Consider the following 20,675-nt stretch of genomic DNA (forward strand, 5'->3'; position numbering starts at 1 on the left):
CTCATCTCCACACTGGAAGATCCCTCAGCAAGAGTCTACCTGCTGCCCCACATTACTCAGCAGCTGCCACTCCAAAGGCAACAGCAGGCCTGTCCCTTCGCAACCCCCTCCTCCCCAGCCTAGGCTAGCACCCTCACCACCCATCTCTGTAGCACTCCCAGGCATGAGGCCCACCCACCCTGCTCCCTGGCAGGAGCTCCAGTGTAGAATGCAGGCCCAAGCACATCCATTCATGAGATCGGCTGGTGGGCAGAAGCCCCTGGAGTCAGCAGAATCTTGATATCACCACCCGCTCAAGCTGCCACGGCAGGGACCTGGCAAAGGCACAGACAGCCAAAAATAGGGAGGGAGGGACAAAGGAGTCATTAGCATCTGCTGAGCATCTACTGGGTTCTAGAGTATTCCCTTACATTTTCCAACTAGAAGGGAGGAGGACTATGAAGTCCTGAGTATCTGTGAGCTATTATCACCAATAATCCACCTGCTCACGACACCCGTGGAGCAGGCAGAGCTGCTGCACTCTCCAGATGAGGATGGGCGCTCACTGAAGGCCTAGGGACCCGGGACGACATGCCACAGGAGCCAGGAAAGGCCACGCCAGGTTCCAAGCATTAAACTGCAGCTCCAGCTGCCTCTCCAGGGGCAGAAAAGCGGAAGGGAGTGGCTTATGATGGGGGGAAGTATGTCACATGGGATCCAGCTGGTTGACACCTGAAAGCCCAGGGCACGGAGGCCAGGTGCTAATTGCTGCTGTTGGTTGGAAAGTACTTCTGCAATAAAAAGGTTTTAAAATGTTCCTGCACTCCGCAACAGTGAGTCAATGTCTAGGAATCCACCCTAAGGAAATAATCAGAGAGGCAGGAAGGTTTTACCAGAAAGATGTTCATCCAAGTGTTATTTATAACAGCAAACAGTTGGAAATGACCCAGGTGCAGCATGACAGGAGCAGCTGAGTGAACCGTAGCACAGGCACTCAGGGCAGTGTTTGGCAGCCACTAAGACAGCTGCAGAGCTTATGATGACACTGGGAGTGTGTGGAATGCAACCTGTGTCTGCACAGGAGCACAACCATGTACAGCAAAAACAGCGAGGAAAGGAAAAGGAAAAGTCATTTTGATATGCCCCGAATCTGCTATGAGTATACGTGACTTTTACAGTCAAGCAAAGTTCACAAAGGCATTGGGAGAGTTAGGAGACTCTGAGTCTATAAGCGCATATCCTGGAGCACACAGACTTTCCACTTCTCAGTTTCCACGGCAGGGTTTTCTTGTGTTTTACTGCCAACAGGACACTTCCCTCGCATCTCCCCACCTACCCGACTCTGCTGAGAGCCTCAGTTTACCTCCCACATCCCCAGCTCCTCCAGCATCATGGGCCCTCCTCCTGGGCAGAGAGCACCAGGCTAGGACCTCACCAGCCCAATCTGTGTGCCCTGAGGACAAGCCCCTTGACACCTGCCTGTGCCCATGACACCCAAGGCCCAGAGGCCCCCAGAAGAGACTTCTTCCTCGATAGACTCGCCCAAGGCTGAAATCCACTGTCCAGAGAAGAGGTCATGAGCCAGAGCAGGATCGTGCCAGGAGCCTGCACTGAGGCCAGGTCCCGGTTTCTCTGCCCCCAATTTGCTAAGTGACTCGAGGAGAGGAATGTGCCATCCTCAGTGTCTGCATCTGTAAAATGGGTGGATGGGATCACTGAGAACAATTTCAGTTCTGAAAATCTGCGGGTACTCATTCCCACTTTCAAAGCATCACTGGATAATACGTGCACTGTCGATGTAGTCCCTTCCTTATATTGGTCTTGCTTCTTTTCTTTTAATTTTTCTTTTTTTTTTTTTTAATTTTCTTTTTTAAGGGCGCACATATTTTTAATTAAGTCATTTCCACCACTAGCTAGCTGCATGCCAGCCAGACAGGTACGCACTCCCAGGGCAGCCAGCCCGCACTTCACAGTCTCTCCTCTCTGTCATCAGTGCACCTGCCCACTTCCAACAACCCACCTGTTGGAACAATGCATTCACCCCATTCAAAATATGCAGGAGAGCTGTGCCCCCTGCGCCCAGCTGCCCACTCTACAGGGAACTAGGAGGCCCGACTGATGTGCATCCTCCATACAATCTGTGCACACATACGCCTGGATTTGTGTGTCTTTTTCTTTTAGTAGAGATGGATCCGTACCATGAGGAACACTCTTCACCTGGGTTTGCTTTACTTAATGTGTCTTGGAGAGTGATCCATTTCAGTAAATGTAAAGCCATTTACACTCCATCCTTTTAGCTGCTGCATTGTATTCTATCCTGCAGGTGCACAATAACTTGTCTAAATGGCTCCTCTTGACAGGAATTTGGGTGTTTCACTCCTTTGCTCTTCCAGGCACAATAGTCTCTGTGCAGGGGTCTCTGCAAACACATATGTTTCTAAAGGAAATATTTACCAGGTCGAAGAGTACATGCATTTTAACATTTTGGTAGCTACTGCCAACTGCCTCTTGGAGCAGGCTATATGAAAACACCTGCTTCCCCTCACTGCAGCCAACAGCGCACCTTCTCAGTGTGTATCTATGCCCACCTGGCCAGGTGAGCAGCTTATCTCCCTGGGGTTTCACCTGCATTCCCTCCTAGTGAGTAAGGAGAGAATGCATTTAAACATCTTCTCACATGTTTAAAAGTTGCTTGTATTTTCTTTCTTTCTTTCTTTCTTTCATTTTCTTTTTTGGCCATTTTGTGTTTGGTTGCTGGCCTTTCTTATTGATTTATAGATGTTCTTTGCATATTACAGCATATCAACCCCTCTTCTGTCCCATATGTTCATGTTCTTTTCCTACAATGAATGATCGGTTGTTTCCTTGGTTTTCTTTTGACCAGACAGAAAACTTCGACTTTTATGGAGTCAAACCTTCTTTTGTAACTTTGGGAGTTTATGTCATACTCAGAATGGCCTTCGCATCCTGGGATTATAAAACCCAGTCTCTCGTGTTTTCTTCTAGTAGTTTTATGGTTTCGTTTTTAGAGCTCACATCTTTGATCCATCTGGAATACATTTTGGTATAAGAGAAAGGCAGGATCCAACTTTTTTTTTTTCCCAGATGGCTTCTTCATTATTCCTGCCCAGTTCAATGACTCATCCTTTCTTTCCCAGCCTACACGACATGCCACCTTCACCAAACCCTAAACTCCTGCCAGTGCCCCGGCCTTTAAGCGCAATGGTTGTACAGATTACGCCCACCCCCACTCCAGCTTACTGAGTCCAATGGGGGTAGGGGGTCTGCTGCTCACCCAGCCCCCCAAAATGTTCCTCTCCCACTAGTGCAGCCCAAGAAGGACTGTAGAGCCCCTAGTGGTGGAAGCAGCTCAGATAAAACCCCCCACAGTACACTGTCTCAACGCACAGTTACTTAACTTAAAACAGGGATGACCCAGATGTCCAGCAATAGGAGATGCTTTAAATTAATTAGGCTTTTTGCAAACACCCTTTTTAATGAGACACCCTGGCATTCGTGAGCTCACTCCCTAACTCCAGGCAAATCACCAGCCTGGCTCCTGACACAGGCTCTATTCTTCCTTCCTCTCAGGCTGTCACAAAAACCAGGAGACATAAGGGAGGTGTGGCGTGTGCTGTACTGGGAAAAGCCACGGGCCACCGTATACTCACTCCAGCACAGGGAGCCCAGATTTCCAAGACCTCAAGGTCAGCCCATGTCAGGCCGGGGCATCTCCTTGTCTCCCTGGGTCAGACTGTGAGCCAGTGAAGGCAAGGGCTGCCTCTGATTCACTGGCACAGTGAGGTGCACACAGTAGGTGCTCAGGAAAGGGTGAATTACCTTTCAGGAAGGCAGTTTCTTCAACCACCCTCTTGGCAAAGCCATTCACGGTGCCTGTGACATGGTAGGTGCCCACAAAAATGTCGCTGAGTTTAAGTGGGAAACAGCATTTTCAGTAAATTTCCAATGTTGGCACCTAACGAAGCAGGCAGGGCACACAGTAGGTGTGCAGAAAACATTTATGAGATTCAGTTAAGGAGGTAGATGGGGTTCCTCCATTGTTAACAGCTCCAGAGTTTAGAGTTGCAGCCTCTGGGGCAGAATTTGTGGCCCAACATGACTAACAGACTCGGAGCCCCGTTTTCCAAACCAGGGCATCTCACAGGCATTACCTTACTCACGTCCAAACTGGCAGCGGCCCACATCCCCACCTCATATCCAAGGGAAATGAGGCCGGGAACATAATCAGAGGGAAGATAAGGGCCGCAGCACAGGGGGCGCGAGGGGGCATCACCCCAAGAGGCTGTGCCGTCCGTGCCACTCTCTCGCATCAGCCACCACCTCCACCCTCAGCCCCAACACCCACCAGAGCAGCTGGTAAGTCCTTGGGCAGACAGCCCCGGGCACCGAGCTGGGTACAGCAAGAGTGCTGGCCCTGCAGGTCTGCAAACACCAGCTTCGGAGCTCCGCAGGCCATCAGGAGAGAGAGAAGGAAGGAATGAGGTGGCCGGGCCAGGCGAGCAACCAGCTGAGTCGTCAGGGAAAAATGTGCAAGAGGCTGAGCCTGACATACCCCCGGGAGGGTGGCTGCACAGAGCAGCACAGGCATCAGGGCCCTTCCTGGGTGCAGCTATGCACTGGCTGTTTGTCCGACTGCAGAAATCAGGTCAGAAAACATTTTAGTAAGTGACTGGAAGACCAGACTACCCCTCTTCAGAGGACTTCTTTTGGTTTTTTTGGCCAAGACAGTGACTAAGCATCAACATTTATGGAAAAAGGCACATACCTGGAGCCCAGTGCTGTCTTTTGGGCTTAGACTCAGCACAAGGAAGGCTGGGTCATGGGCACCCGGAGGCAGACACAGAGGCAGGACATAAGCAGCCACGCTGCGGTGGGGGGCTATGACGCTGCGTCCTTGTCCTGGTGAAGGGCAGGAAGTCCCGGAGAAAAGAGGGCTGGGAAGTGACAAAGTGGTCTGAGGAAGAGCGGCCTGAGCTGACAGTATTTAAGGAATTCCAAAACAGAGCTGAAAGAGTTTCTGGAAGTTATTTATAGGGTAGAATGATTGATCCCGGAATTAGAGGAGGTGGGTTGAAAGGGCCTGGAAAGATTCATCTGGTGAGATCACAGCTAAGAAGGAGCAGGGGACAGCTGGGGAAGCTCTCAAGAAGATGGGCCGGGCTGGCCAGGAGGAGGCATCAGGGCTGCTGCAGAGAGCGGTGCTCTAGAGGCCAAGAGAGCCGGGGCCAATCGCAGGTCCGCTCCTTGTCAGCCAGCCACCAGGCAAATCCTCAGAGGCAGGATAACAACACTAACTCCAAGGGTTACCACATGGAGTAAAAGCTCTTGGGTACAGAGCACCCAGCACCCAGGAGGCATTCAATACATCGGTCAGATTCCTGCCCGTGGGACTGCAAACACTAGAAAGCCAGGGCTGGAACATCACACACACACACACACCCTGCCACAAACTGGGGATCCCTCAAAGGCTCTGGCGTGGTCCAAGTGGCTGAGTCTAGACTGATGTCAGACGTGGGGCAATCCAGTGGAGCCCTAAGCCCTGAACACTGATGGGCAGGTTCCCTGGGCCGAGTACCCAGAAGTCATTCTCCCATGCTTCCCAACCAAACTCCCTGAGCAACCCTGGGCAAATCCCTAGCTCCCCTCCACTCTGGCCTCTCTGTGACCATCAAGCCCAGCATCCCCTGACTCCACCAGACAGTGAGAGAAAGGTGTGGTGAGCTCGGTCACCCTTCTGGTACCCTCCATCCTCCCCTAGCACAGCCCAGGCAGCCGTGGGTCAGGGCTTCCCAGGCCTCCCAACTTCTGCCCACCCTATTCGAGAGAGTCAGCTCGGAAGATGGCAACACTCTGGGTCAGCCAACACCCTCCGAGGTGGAGCACTTTCGGTTCAACCCAGCAGCTGCTCCCTGCACACCACCTATGCTGCAGGCACGGTCAGACGGAGGAGAGACTCAGAGAGGCCCTGCCCATTTTTATGGAGGTCTAAATTGTGCCTCCTGAGATGCTCATCCCAAACCTATGAAGTAGGTAGACACCATCAGCTCCATTTTCCACATGAAGAAACTGAAGCACAGGGTAAAGATGACATTTTTGAGGTCACACCATGAGTGCTGTTGTACCAACAACCCAAGCTAAGCCTGAGTTTTGACAATGTCTCATCCAGCTGGGATGCAATACCTCCCTCGGCCTCTAGGTGAAACACACCCCTACATGGCCACCAGCCACACACCTAAGTTTGAGGCTCCAAAGTCATCACAATGAACTAGGGCCTTGCTTTCCCACTGTTTGCTAATTCTGGCTACTGAGGTGACTTACAACTAGAAATGCCTAGGACCACATATGCAGCATAAGCCTTAGTCCCCTGGTCCCAAATAAATTGAAATTCCCTAACTTCCTAACAGAATCTTTCTGGGGTATGTAGTAGGGGTACATGTGCTACCCAGGTAGCAAAATTTCAGAGGACTTAGACAATTCTCTAGGACTCCCAGTCCATGTTAAGGGAAAACCAAGAGTAAAACTCTTGAGCCTTGTCCTTGGCAAGCCCAGGGCTCCCACTGGCCTGTGCACACTGGCCTGGACACATCAGTTTTGCTAAGATGGAGGGCAGGCTCAGCAGGCAGCCTCAGGGCACTGCTTCTCTCAGGGTTTTTATTTTTCTTTTCTGAAATGCTGATGGTTTAAAGATGTAAATCGTGTCCTGGTCCAGCTTTCCTGACCCAGGAGAGGTCATGGCTAAGTGATACCAGCTTAACTCTTGGAACATCTGACCGGTTGCTCAACCCCCGCCCTGCCTGCAGTGCCCCCGCCCTTATCTTTTACAGCATTTGGCGTCCTGGCACAGACCCCCACGTCCCTTTCATCGTGTGTCAGCTGATATTAAACAGGCAGCACCTACCTGGCTGTAATCCTCTCCTATCACTCTTTCCTTTCCACTAAAATGGAAAAAATGACTCAGACTGGGGTAGCTCACCCCTTAAACAAACAGTCTACTCACAGCTGAACGCAGGGCTCAAGATCTAATCCCTAAGATCTCATCCAAGATGATATGAGGAGGAGGCTGTGGAGCCCAGGGTTCAGGGTGGCTTTGGAAAGTGGGTGCCGAATGACAGGAACCAAAAGGTCTTTCTCTCTCCTAAAACCCAGGCCCTGGCACCACCACCCTCCGGGGCCAGAGAAGACAGCAGAGGGGACCAAGGGCCATTCATGGCAGCCACCAGGTTTCACCCACCTCCCCTCTCTCTCAGCCCCCTAGTGCCAGGATGCAGACCCCAAGAAAAATAAAAAGCCACCATGCATCCCATGGGGACCGAGACCCCACCTCACTCTGACACTCAGAGCCTCTGACTCTAAGCATTGGACTTGTTCTCCAGGGGCTGGACCAAATCAAAACCTCATAACTCAAATGCTATTTCAGAGGCTCCAACTCTGCCGCTCACTGGCAGCTGGGCTTCTGTGGGCCTCAGTTTCCTCACCTGTAAAATGGGGGTGATACCTCTCGTCTCAGAAAGATACCATCAGGACAAAACAAGGTGTGAGAGCATTTAGGAAAAGGAGAAAACAAGAGAAGTCCCAGGGAGCCTTCTGCTCACCTTCAGAGGAAATCCCCGGCCTGCTCCCCTCATCTCAGTCATGAGACTCGGGAGAGGCCTTGGAGAGCACTGGGACCCCCGAGCCAACTTGGGTCCAGAGACTGACCCCCTCAGCTGATCAGAGGGCACTTGCAAGACCAGCAAGGCCACCAGCTGCCCCCATCCTCTTGCCTCTCTAGGGCACAGAATCTGGGCAGGGGGCCAGAGGAACATCAACTCCCGTTTAAGACCCTCCCATGTGCTTTTCGGCCCACACTGCTCATGTCTCTGGACAACAGCCCTCCCCAGAGCCTGCAAATCCCACTCAAGGGCCAGGCAGCTGTTCACAAAGGCAGGGCCCTGGCCCCAGGAAAGGAGGCGGGAGTGTGTCCACACAGAGGGGCCCAGGGAGCCGCAGGGCGTACGAGGACAGGCTGGTCCCGAGCCGGCCGGCACAGGCCCGGCTTACACTGCCCCCGTCACGCTGCCCCTCCCCATGGATGCTCCTATGGCACGGAAGAGGTGGGGCAGGCCTGGAAAGGAAGAAAAGAGGGAGTGTCTGCTCTGGAACTGCTCTCATCTATCACTGGTGAGCAAGGAAGCTGTAAGAAGTTCTCAAGCCGCCTGTCGTGGGGTGATGATTAAAACCATGGGCTTCGGAGGCCGGCTCCAAGCACCTTCCAGGATGGGTGCCATCTGCCTGCAGCGGGGTGAGCTCCCACCACCAGAGGTGTTGGCCAACATCAGTCATCAGAGCCTGCCTCGGACAGGAAGACCCTGGATGAGAAGGCCTGGCATCCCTCCCAGCCCTCCAAGGCAAAGAAAAGACTTTCAAGGTTCGAGCTCCATCCCCCTGACAGTGGAAAGGCAAGATGGCAAAGTTTCTGGTCCCAGCAACAGGATGCCAGGCACAGCCCACCACAGCAATCAGCATCTCCATGTCCAGCCCAACACTTGCAACGAAGCCCACCCCAGGGCCAGGACACCAGGGTCTGGTCCCTCCACTTCTCAGCAGCCTACGACCCCAGGAACCCCCAAGTCCTCTAAGTCCAAGTTTATTCATCTGCAAAATGACCCCAAAGCCAGAGGCCAGACCACCGAGTCCAGGAGCCCTCCCTAGGAGACATCCACATCCTTCTCCAGAAGTCTGGGCACGCTCCCCATCAGACCCTCACACTCCTGGGCGAAGGGACCACGTCTGGAGCAGCTCCCAGGTATTAAATGCAGAGAAAAGCTTGAAAGCCACTCCCCCCCCACCCACTGTTATCTGTAAGCTGCACCCCCTACCCCAGCAGAATCACCCCCTCAGTCACCAGCAGGACCCCTTTGCAACTAAGTGTTTAGCTCATCTGGGGTCCAGCGGTGGCCCCTGAACCTGCAAACAGCAGCTTTACTGATTCCTTCACATTTTACAGAAACTACAGTTACTGCCATCCAGCTCCACCGTCAACAACTGATGGCGACAATATAACAACGACCCTTAATAACAAGCATTGTAGAATAATAACCGTAACAATCACATGACAGTAGCAAGTACTGTTAACACTCTGACGGCACCTGCTACCCTGCACCGAGCCCGGGCAGATTCCCGGCAGGCAGCACGCTGGGGCCGCGCGTCTGCACAAATGTCACTTCCTTTGAACCTTGCAGCTGCCCTTCCAGGTAGGAGGGCAGCACTCCTGCCTCCAAGGTACAGAGAAGCTAACTCTGATCAGAGAGGCTGAGTGAGTGATCCAGGTCCCACGGGCAGGGTTCCAAACCTGCTCTCTCGGCCTCCAAAGCCCCAGGGTCCCTGAACCCCCTGCTTCCCTCCTCAGCTCCTGAACTTTCTTTTCAAAAGTCAAAGACGTGACCCGACTGAACTGTGAGCTGGCAATGGGAGCAGGCCCTGCAAGGACAGAGAGGGACCGAGGGAGGTAGAGACCCTCCTACCTGCTATGCCCAGGATTTCCCAAAGTGCCCTCAAATCAGAAATGAGGGGGTTGGCTGAGGGACCTTGTTAGAACCACCGACTCTGGGAATCTGAATCTGCAAGGCGGGGCCCTGGGGCTCCTGAAGCTGGCTGCTGTGGGGATCCCGGGCTCCATCTTCAGGCATCTCTTGCTGAGCCCCTCAGAGCTCCACCTCGCAGGAGGCTAGGCCCACCCACCCTCCTCCTTTGCTCCCAGTCGATCCCAGGAAACACCAGGCAACCCTGGGCCAGCATCACAGACCCACAGAACTGCAATCCTCTGCTGTCCCAGGACCAGCCCTCCCCACCAGGGCACTCCTGGAGGGTGGGGGAGCCCCGATGCAGCCGGCTGTAGAAAGACAGCCTGGGTGGGAGCACAGCACCACACCACATCCCTCATGTCCTGGATACCAGGCGCCCCCTCTGGGTCTTCACCCACAGCCTCCGGGCTGAGTAATCCCAGCCACGCATCCTGTCTCTGCAGCCTGGCCCCAGCCAGCTTCCAGCACCAGCCTGAGCTCAGAAGGAGGGATTCCTTCGCTCTGCTCAAGATCCACACGCAGTTCCCTGGGAAAATGGCAGGCCCCTCCTAACAGCGGGCTGGGGAGGTGACCTCCCACCTCCGGGGCATCTGCTCTGGGGCTTGCTGAGCTGGCGGAAGAGACCAGAGCCCACAACATCAGCCTAGCCCATGCTTTCTTGGACCTAAAAGAGGCCAAAGAAGGGTGGTCCCTCAAGCAGCTCAGCCCCATGACAGGAGTGAACCCACAGGGAGGCCACCTACTGGTGCCATGCATCTAACACACAGTGACAATGATGACTACAGCCAGTGTGGTGGTGGTCCTACGCAGTTTACACGTGAGCTCCTGTAGTCCTCTTGGTTTGCCTCTGACACAGGTATTATTTTACAGCCATTTTACAGGTGGGCAGGGAAACTGAGGCACAGAGAGGCACTGCTAGGTGCCTCAGCCATGCTAAGCCCAGGCATGTGGGGGCGGGTGGCCGAGAGCAGGGGGTCTGCCTGGGGCACTGAACCTCTCTAAGCTCCATCTCTGCATCCCTCAGCTGAGGACGCTTTTCCTACCTCCCATACGGGGGCACCACAGAGACCAAAGTGCAGGGTCCACAGACACTGCACAGCGTGGTAGCTCTGGCCAGTGGGATGTCCGTCGGAGGGAGCAAGCCCTCCAGAAGACAACAGACAGAAGGCGTCCTTGTCTTTTAGACACATACACTGAAATGTTCCAGAAGAAGGAGATGACATCAGGGATTTGCCTCAAAATCGCCAGGGTGAAGGGGTGTTGGGGGTGGAGCGCTGGATGGAACGAGGTCAGCCATGGTCCCTTGTGGAACCCATGCAGCCGGGGGGCTTGTTGTGCTGTGTTGGAAATTAGCACCACCACCACAATACCAATAGACTCTCATGGCCAAACCTCTTGAAGCTCGCCCTGTCCCTGCCCCTCGGTCTCCCGGCTCCCTGAGACCTGTGGGCAGTTGTCTGCAGAACAACGGGTCTTCCCTTTGGAGAAGAGCAAGCACACCCCACAGGCAGGGAGGGAAGACCCCGGTGTCACTGCTCCTTTTTGAAGGTGAGGCCACCACAAAGAAAAGGGGGAGGGCCCGGGGGTGGGGGTCAAAGAGCACCCACAGCCTCCTCTTCTCCTGACACTTCTCTCCTGGTAGGTGCCCCCCCACCCCCGACCGCCACCACTTACAATGAAGCTCAAACCACTTGGATCAAGGACGCTGAACCAGTGATCTTCAAGGTGTGGCCCCCAGACCCCCACCATCAGCGTGGTCTGGGGACTCATTAGAAATGCAATTTCCTGGACCCCACCCCAGGCCCTCTGAGTCAGAAACTCTCAGGTGGGGTCCAACAATCTGTGTTTTAATTGCCCTCCAGAGGATAATAATGCTTGGTGAAGTTTGACAGTCACTGGTCTACACCATAAAGAGAAACCCAGGACCCAGTCTAAGCAGGGGACCCTCCCCCTGTCTAACAGACTGATTCACTACTTCAAGGCCAGGGGGAGGGCTGCCACAAAGTCTCGTCTTTGCTTCCCCTACCCCCGGATTTCTCAAAATCAGCACCTTTGACATTCAGAGCTGGATAATTATTTGTGGTAGGGGCTGTCCTGTGCATTGCAGGGTGTCCAGCAGCATCCCTGGACTCTAGCCACTAGAAGTCAATAACACCACCCCCCAGCCCAGCTGCAACCATCAAAAAATATCTCCAGACACTGCCACATGTCCCTGGGGGCAAAATGGCCCCTGCAGCCCACCTATTTCGGGCCAGGGAGGATGACACCGGGCCCCCTCCTACCCCACCTCCTGCTCCTGGCGGCTCCAGCTCCTCCACCTGCAGTGCCTCCCTCCTCACCAGCAGTGCCACCTGCTGGCCCTGCACCTGCCAGGGCCCTGCTTGCACCAGTCCCCACTGAACACCGCCACTGCCGCACTGGCTCAAGGAGGCTCCATACATTTCCAATTTCCAACTGAGATATATTTCCACTGCCCAAGCAGTACCTTTTGAGCTAAACAGCCATTACCGAAACCACGAACCTAAATAATATTAAAAGAACTCCCTAGAAAACAATCACACCTAGAAACCCTGTTCCTGCCCTTCCATCCCAGAACGTGCCCTTCGCCCGCCTGTCTGTGTGGACATCCTGCAGTCTGAAAGGACTGGGGGGGCTGCAGATGCGCCCTCTCCTCTCCGCAGCCCCTGTGGCACCAGTACCCTCCCTCCCTAGGAGAAAGGAAAAGCAGCACCACAGAGAACGTGGACACGGGACACTTGCTCCACTCCCTCCTATCCCCAGGAGAAGAACACAGGCCTCACGGAAGGAGGAAGCTGGAACTACCATGTGACATTTCAGATGGCCCCCAAAGGAAACAAATGGAAAAAGCAAAAGAGGAACGCAAACAGCAAGGGCAGACCACAGTCCCTCGCCCATGCACATGGCACGGGGAGGGTGTGAGAACATGAGAAAGCACCTGCCCCAGCAGGGCCCCTCTCAGACACGGCATCAGCTTGCCAAGACCAAGCTGAGCTCCGTGGCGGGGAGGAAGGAGAAAAGGGCCCCTCAGTGCGAGGCTGTGAGGCGAGCCCCTCCCACCTGTGCCCCCCATCTCAACAGCACCTTCCCTTGTGCAGGGCTCTTGGGCATGGACCAGCTCCCCCAGACCCAGGCTTGCCCACCACCCCCACAACAGGCACCAGTAATGGATCCAAATGGGCCATTATCCCACGTGCCAACTTGGCATGCACCTGGGCATCTGTCCTCCCAAAGAAGATGGCTGGAAAAGATGAGCCCGCCGCGCTCCACAGTGCACATCTGTATGCATCAAAAAGGAAAAAGGAGACACTGGGGCTAAGGCTCCATGCTAGACACCGCTGGCCGGGGCCATGGCTCTCTTTCAGAAGCATGCGGAGGCTTGCTGCACCCCGCTCACCTGGCTTTGAGCATGAGCTGGAGGGCATTTATGACAGTGCACATGACTGTGATGGTGGGTGCCACTAGGAGGCCGGAGCAATGTGCATTCCTCTGTGCTGGCTGGACACATAGAGCACAATTCTGCACACCGGCGGGATGGGCATCCCCACCTGGAGAGAGGGCTGGCCTAGGGATCACAGGCACTGACACCCCAAGAACACACGCGGGAAAGTGCCATCTGTATCCGTCAAGAAGCACCTTCTTTCAAACTTTCAAAGGGTGAACCCCAAAGTCTGCAGCAGTGCCCTAAAAAGCAGGCTGATCACTGATTGGCCAGCACCCCACTGGGGTAGCTGGTGCTTCCATCTGATTGGCCAGTGCCCCAATGAGCATGGCAGGTGCTTTCCTCTGATTGGCCAGCACCACAATGAGCCTGGCGGGTGCCTCCCTCTGAATGGCCTGTGGCCACACCCTACTGGCTGATGAATGTTTTACTGCCTCCCACTTTAAATGAACTTCACTTGATAAAATCACCTGTTCAGGTGTCTTTTCCCCCACTTACTGGGAGCTCCTGTAGGGCAGGCACAGCTCACCTACTGCTCACCTGTGCCAGCTCCTTCACGTGTGGACCTCACCTGTTCCTTCTGCACACCCTACACAGGAAAGAGTGTCCCCCCTGCAGCACACGTGCCCCTCAGCTCCCCCACGGGCACACTGGATGACAGTGACTTCACACTTCCCATTTAGGTTAGAATGCTCACCCCTTTCCATCGAGAGATCACTGTCTTTCCAATGCAAAGGTCAGAGTTTTCAATTTAAATCACTTCCCAATACATACATACATTTTGATGTCATTTTGTGGCATTTATCGAAAAAATAAAGAGGCTACCAGAATCCCTTATTGGTAAGGTGCTGGCAGGAAAGAAAAGGACACAAGAGTGAATCTCCCCCAAAGAACACAGTTCTAGGAAACAGAAAATAAAGGAATCCTCCATTTCATGGACAGAAACATCTCAGCAAATAGGCTGGGCTCCTGCCCGCAGAACTCTGCCTAATGAAATTTTGAGAAAAGTGGGTCAGACTGTGGTTCCATTTCTTAGGTCTGAGTCAACAAAGAACGGTGACATTTACTGCTAATGTGGGCTTATTACTTAGGTTGGGAATCTTCCAGAAAAGCTGCTACACTGATAGGAAATGGATGGTTTGATGTCTCGGACTATTTCACATGCGAGATGACACAAAGTGACCCAAATCGCCTGCCCTGTGCATCCGGCCGAGCATCCAACTGCCAGTTCATCTATTCTGTAAACTTCGCTGCAGTGGCCTGGGGCTGGGCTGACACAAAAGCAGGGTCTGAGACGGCAAAGACCCCCTTCCCCAGACCAACCCGGAACACACCCTTTCACTGCTCTGACCTCGTGGTATGACTGGACTTGGCCTGGCCCATGACCCCACAAGGACATGCCTCCATGGCTCGGGCTCAGAACCTCAGAGGTGGCAGTGAGTGGTCTGATAAGCCCACCAGTGGGCACTTTCTGTGTTACCTTTTCTCATGTTTACCCCATGACAGAGGTGCTAGCATGGCCCTTCACGGGACAGCCAGGGAGCCAAGAACCCATACTCACAGCCTCCCCAAGGGCTGTGACAGTGACAACAGGGACTTACTCTGTGCTTTATGCAAGTTATGCACGAAGCCCTCACAAAAATCCTGCCATCGTAACAATCATCACTCCCCTTACAGATGGGGAAACTGAGGCACAGGGCAGTTAAAGGCAGAGCCGGTAGGAATTGCTAGATCTGGCTCCTGCCCTTCGCCATCACGCCACACCCTGGTCTCCATGCGTGTTCTGCACAGCTGCAGCTCTGCCTGGGAGAAGGGCCAGGGCAGGCTCCACCTCAGGACTTCAGTCTATCCACCAGCCGGGCCAGCAACTCTGCAACTAACATTTGGCAAAGTGCTGACACCAGATGAGTCGATTTATGGGAGAATATAAACAGAGGGAAAGCAGAAGCTATAACAGAACATCGCCCTCCTGTGAGTAAAAGAAGACTCACGAAATGCCAGACCCAGCCGGACGCTGTTCGCCCTGCAGCAGAACCCACCACCTCGTGGTTACCCACCAGGCTCGGTGGCCACGTCTCATCTCTTCATCCCCCACTGGGCAGGGCGTGGGTCGTGCTAAGGAAAGAAATGTTGCCTTGCCACGATCTCCCCAAACACAGCAGACTCTGCATGCAGAAGCACCTTGGGACAGCCGCGTGAACACATGTACATGTGCACGGATGTGCATGTGTGTGCATGCTCATATATGCATGTATGCCCACAAACACACAGACACACACAGACACGTGACACACACAGTCACAAAAACACAGGCACATGCAGACACAGACGCTGCACACACATATGCACGCCTTGACACACGTACACACAATCACACACAAGTACGGTGCTAGATTTGGCCTGCAAAGCATTTTCACACGTGCCACTTCATACCACGACCCCATGAGGTGATGTGCAAAGGGTACCCCATGCAGACGAGGGGCCGAGAAAGACGAGGGAGCAGCCCAGACTGACTCCACTGGCAGATGGCAGAGCCTTCAGGGATCTCAGCGGCGTCCGGAACCTCCCTGCACAGACACCCCTCCAACCACGCCTCTGCAGTACTCACATCTAAACAGGACTATGGGAACGTTGTGCTCTTCCCTTTTGCAAAAACAGCACTACAACCGGAAGTAATCACCACGCACCCCATTTGTCAGGTGCTTACTACATAGGAGGAATTCTGCAAAGCCATTCACATGTCCGCCTCAACCAGTCTTCACAACCCTCCTCAAAGCAAGAACCTCTCCCCATTTTCCAGAAGGGCAAACTGAGGTGCAGGGACTTGTCCCAGCCCAGCCAACCCCGAGAGCCTCCCAGTGGCACAGAATCTTGGCCTGCACAGCACCGGCCTCTCCACGGTCTGTGCTGCCCCTGGGATTCGGCCATCTGACGGCCAAGGAACATGCCCCCCACATCCAACCGCCTGCCACCCAGCACAGGTACCCAAAATTGATGCCAGAGGCCCCCACGTCCCAAGCCAAAGCTATCTGTCAATTCTTGCTGCACAGGGCCCAGCCTTAGGTCCTAGTGAAGGGACCCAGGAAGGAGCAGGGGCAGAGAAAGGGTTAAAGAAGCCCCAGGAGCTGCCACTTGCTCCCCTTTAGTGGTACTTACATTCTGCTGGCAAACACACACGAGGGGCACCCGCCAACCATGTTAATGAGGGGTTTTCCAGCCAAGGGAAGTGGCCCAGGGAGAGTCCTGGGACAGAGTTTGGAATGTCCTGCCAGGGAGGAGGGATGAAGGGTGAGATTAAAACCAGAGGTGGATGAGGGAGGGCCGGTAAGCTAAGGAGACTCGAGGCTTGTTTCCATAATGCAAGGAGGGGAAGCCAGTTTCCCATCACCTCCTCCAGGAAGCTCCCCTGGCGCTCCCCAGTGGAGTCAGCCCTCCCAGGCCGTGTCAGGACACTCATCACGCCCCATATGGGCCACAGAGTAAATGAACAGGGTCCATCCATCAGACTGTGAGCTCTTGGAAGGGAATGAGGGGTCCCACCCTATTCACCTCTGTCTCCGCATAATCCCCCAGGCCAGGGGTGCACGACAAAAGCCTTCAGGGCCCAGGCAGGTTATGGCATGTGTGGACAGGCCTGGTTAGCCAAAAAGACTGTGCAGACTGTGGCCAACTGAGGGAGGAAAGGAGGGAGGGATAGAAGCGGGGAGGGAGGGGAGGAGGAGGAGGGGGGAGAAAGAAAGAAACTGAAACACCGCGTTGGCCAAATGGAACACCCCCCACTCCCAGGGCCCTGTTTCGACTGGGGCCCCGGGCCTGGGCTACAGCTCAGGGCACCAGGCCTCTCACAGGGAACAGCTGACAAACCAATGTGAAATGAGGAGACAGACCTGCAACGAGTCAAGGAATGCCCGTGCCAGGCAGTGGGGAGATGTTCACTCAAGGCCCAGGACAGGACTCGCAGGGACTGGACTGGGACCCCAGGTTCCCGGGCCTGTGCCCCCGCAGGCCTGTGTCCCCACCAGCCTGAGCGAGAGTCCAGTGAGATGACGTGGCACGGCCCTCGACACCAGCCCACAAGCACCAGCAGACCCATTCCCATGTGTACTTGTCTCCAAAGGCTGTCCCCAGAGCCACGTGACGTGACCAGGCAGGGACGGACCTTGTGCTGCTCCAAATGCAGCTCTGCTCAGGCTCCAGCAGGGTGCAGGTGACTCACCCCCAGTCCTCCAGGGGCTCAAAACACTGATCAGCCGCTCGCTGTCACTGTTATTAAGTGGGGGAAGGGGCCTGTTCCCCACATGCCCGCTCCACCCAACAAAGTCCCCATAACCCAGGAAGAGGGGATGGGGCGGTCCAGGGAAGAGGCAAGGTCAGGGAGATGGGCCAGAGTGCTAGAAGGCAGGGGCAGAGAAGGCAGGGGCAGGGCGGACAGGCATCAGCTGTGCTCGGCTAAGGGCGTGGCCCTGGGGAGAATCCAGAAATATCTGAAGGGTGGGGTAAAGGGGCAGGCTCTGGCCAGCACCCCAGGAGCAGCCCTGGGGCAACTCAGAAGAGGCTGTGAGCTTGGCACAGGAAGACACCCCTGCCCAGGCCACTGATGGGTGGCCATGGTCCCCAAGCAGTGACCTCAACTCCAAGCCCTGCAGCTATTGAAATCTGGACCAGATGAGGGAGAGGGCTTCAGGGAATTGGCTTCTGAACTCCTCCCACTGACTGCTCTTTTATGGTGGGGGGGCGGGGTAGAGGATGGAAAAGGATGTCTTTCCAGCCAACTTGATTGAGTCAGAGCAAATTTAACCATGTGGTATCTGTCAAGCCTCACAAAACTTGGCCGACTCTCCCCACAAATTATTGCAAAAAGCAACCACGTGTCTGGAGCCAACCAATGGAGTGCCGAGGAGGTGACCTCAATTTCCAAATATTGGGGTCATGTTTCATTTCCCATACTCTCCTTCCCCGTTGCAACGTTAAACAGCCCCCAATGCGATCCTACTTTTCACTCCTTCACACACTTGGCTGAGAAGAAGGTAGGAAAAAGAGCTGTGTGTTCAGAGAAAACTCGGAAAACATCCCGCAAATCCCAAGACTAGGGAGAGAAAGGTGCATGCAGAAGACTTCTCCCGCCGGCCCTGCACCTCGAGTGGACAGCCGTCCCTCTGGCCAGGCTCGGAGGGTGACTTCAAAATGGGTCCCACCCTGGGAGGTGGAGAGAAGTTTGAGAAACCCACCCAGAAAAGCAGCTTCTTCGCATGCTCCCAAAAGTCTGTTCTGGCGAAAGTACAACATCCAGCTGCACAGCCACAACCCAGGCAGTACCCCAGTGCCACCCCATGCTTCTACTTCCAAGGGCTGCGCCTTGATTTGAAGGGGGAATCAGAGAGGGAAGGAGACAGGGCTGGAGCCAGGGAGATGGGCAGGAGGCAGGGATGGGGTGACACAGAGCGCCCACCCTGGGCGGAGGCACAGCCGGCCAGTCAGCGCCCAGCGCCAGCCTTCTAGGGCACGATTCTGCCGAAGGATTCCCTCCTGAGTTCCTGGGGAAACCCCATCAGGGCTGAGTCCTCGAGCAACGCTGGGATCCCCTGATCATATCCTGCCACCCCTCTCCACATCACTTTTCTGGGGGCCTCTACCATCCCCCACCTTCAACTGAGCCCTGGAGGAACACAGGCCAGTTAGCCCAGGGTGCCGGGAGAGGCAGTGGCAGCCCAGCGATAAGAACCCAGGTCCTCGCCCCCCGAACCCCTGAGTGGTCCCCACACCCTGACTCCCACTCATCCACTTTAGCCCACCAAGCACTAATCGTGCCAGGAAAAAAGGAAAAGAGTATTTTAATTGGTGAGTGGAATGCAGAAAGCTATTCTTCCCACGTGTCTTGAAATCACGATGTCGACAGAAGCCTTCTCACTGGGGGAGAGCTGGCTGGTGCAGCTGTCCACCGAGCCCTCTGTCCCGTCACTTTCCCTGACCCAGCACCCTGAGCTCTGAGCCTTCATCTCCCCAACTGTCAGTGAGGCCTCTGGGGACTTTCTGGGACTTTGGGGGGCTCTGATGTTTGAGGGTCTGTGAAGACCCAATCAATCCCACAGCTCACCACCAAAGGTGGTGCTTAGAAAAACGCTCTCCTGTCAGGGAGCTGCACCAGAGACAGCTGGAGGTGCAGGAATCCGGGCCGGGATGCAGCCCTTCCCGGAAGCAGGGCTCCTCCAGGGCCGACCCCTGGCAGAAGGAATCCCACATCTGTGCATCATCTGAACCACGCAGCCCAGACTCCAAGACCATCTCCTGGCTTTGCTCCATGCATCCCATCTCTAGGCTGTGAACCAAAAACTGCCTCCCGGGGGAACAGGAGGTTTGGGGGTGGGATTAGGAGCAGGGCTGGCCTACCACCCTTCAGGGCTCCCTGGTGCCACCAGAATTGCAAGAAACCCTGTCCCCAGGGGAGGCAGGGAGCCAGCCCAGACTAGAGGGAGAGTGTGCATGGGGGAAAGTCCAGGGCAAGCGCCAGGGGCTCAAGCTCCTGGGATTCCCCCCACCCCCAGGAGTCCCGGCCAGAATTGACGGGCTGTGACTCTAGGGGGCGACCCTTCCCGGTTTTCAGCAGAGGAAGTTCTGCTGCAGGGCTGTGTGGGCCAGAGTTGGACTCCTGTGATGTGGGACGGAGAACTCAAGGTTTAGAGACAAAAGTTCACGCGCCTCGTGGACAGCCCCTGTGTGATCGGTCGCGCAGCCCTTCTCGCGCCACGGCCCCACCCGGCCCGCCCGTTTGGGGAGGGGTCGACGGCGCGCCCGCGGGCATTGTGCTGGCGCGTCTCCCTCGCCGGGCCCCCGAGGAATGGCATTCGCCGTCCCGGCCCGTGCATTCCACAGACCAAGGGGGAAAGTCTTGCAGGCGCGGGAGAGGCAGGCGAAGGCGCGTGGGGATGACAGCGGCGCCCGGGCGGCGCGCACCGTCCTGCAGCCCCGCGCCCGGGAGCGCCCCGGAGCGCCCTTACCTGCGCGGCTCGGAGGCGGCGCCCACAGCAGCAGCAGCGGCAGCAGCAGGAGCGACGGGGACAGCAGCGGGGCGCCCGGGCGGAGCGGGCTGCGCGCTTTCCAGCGGGTGTGGACGTCCATGCCGGCGGGGCGCGGGCCGGGGCGCGCAGGGGCGCTCAGAGGCGCGCGGGGACGCACGGGGGCGCGGGGCACGGCCCGGGCGGCGGACTCGGCGGGGACCGCACGACTCTACGAAGTCATGGGGAGCTCGGCGCCTGCCCGCTGTCCTTTGTGGCGGTGGCTCTTCTGCAAGGCGGCGGCCGGCTCGCTCGCCCGCGCCCGCTCCTCCTCCAAGCCTTTCTGGCCGCCTCCTCGCCGCCGCCGCCCCGCGACCCGCTCCCGGTGCACGCTCCGCTCGAGCGAGGTCCTGCGCCAGCCGCGGGGAGGAGGAGTGCGGACCTCGCCTTCGGCGCCTGCACTTTTCCCCCTTTCCTCCCTCCCTCCCTCGCTCCTGGAAGGCAGCCGCGGAGGCTGTCGATCCCCAGCGCCCGCAGCAAATCAGGGCCCCGCGCCGGGCTCGGCGAGGCCGGCCCCCGCCTGCCACTGGGCGCCGCGGGCGAGGGGGTGGGGACAGCGGGCGAGTCGCGGCGAGGAAGGGGCCGGCCCGGGGCGGGAGC

General features: G+C 55.9%; 1 protein-coding gene across 2 annotated transcripts in view; it reads right to left on the bottom strand.

Annotated features, from left to right (window-relative positions):
- Positions 1-20,139, bottom strand: part of COL5A1 (collagen type V alpha 1 chain) — a 170,783-nt gene extending 150,644 nt beyond the window's left edge. For both annotated transcript variants that reach the window (XM_063082334.1, XM_063082333.1), the window contains exon 1: positions 20,019-20,139. In XM_063082334.1, coding sequence (XP_062938404.1) covers positions 20,019-20,139 — 121 coding nt within the window. The remainder of the gene's footprint in view (positions 1-20,018) is intronic.
- Between the last annotated feature and the right edge of the window lie 536 nt (positions 20,140-20,675).

This window comes from Cynocephalus volans, chromosome 17, assembly GCF_027409185.1.
Source record: "Cynocephalus volans isolate mCynVol1 chromosome 17, mCynVol1.pri, whole genome shotgun sequence".
NCBI classification, from domain to species: Eukaryota; Metazoa; Chordata; class Mammalia; order Dermoptera; family Cynocephalidae; genus Cynocephalus; species Cynocephalus volans.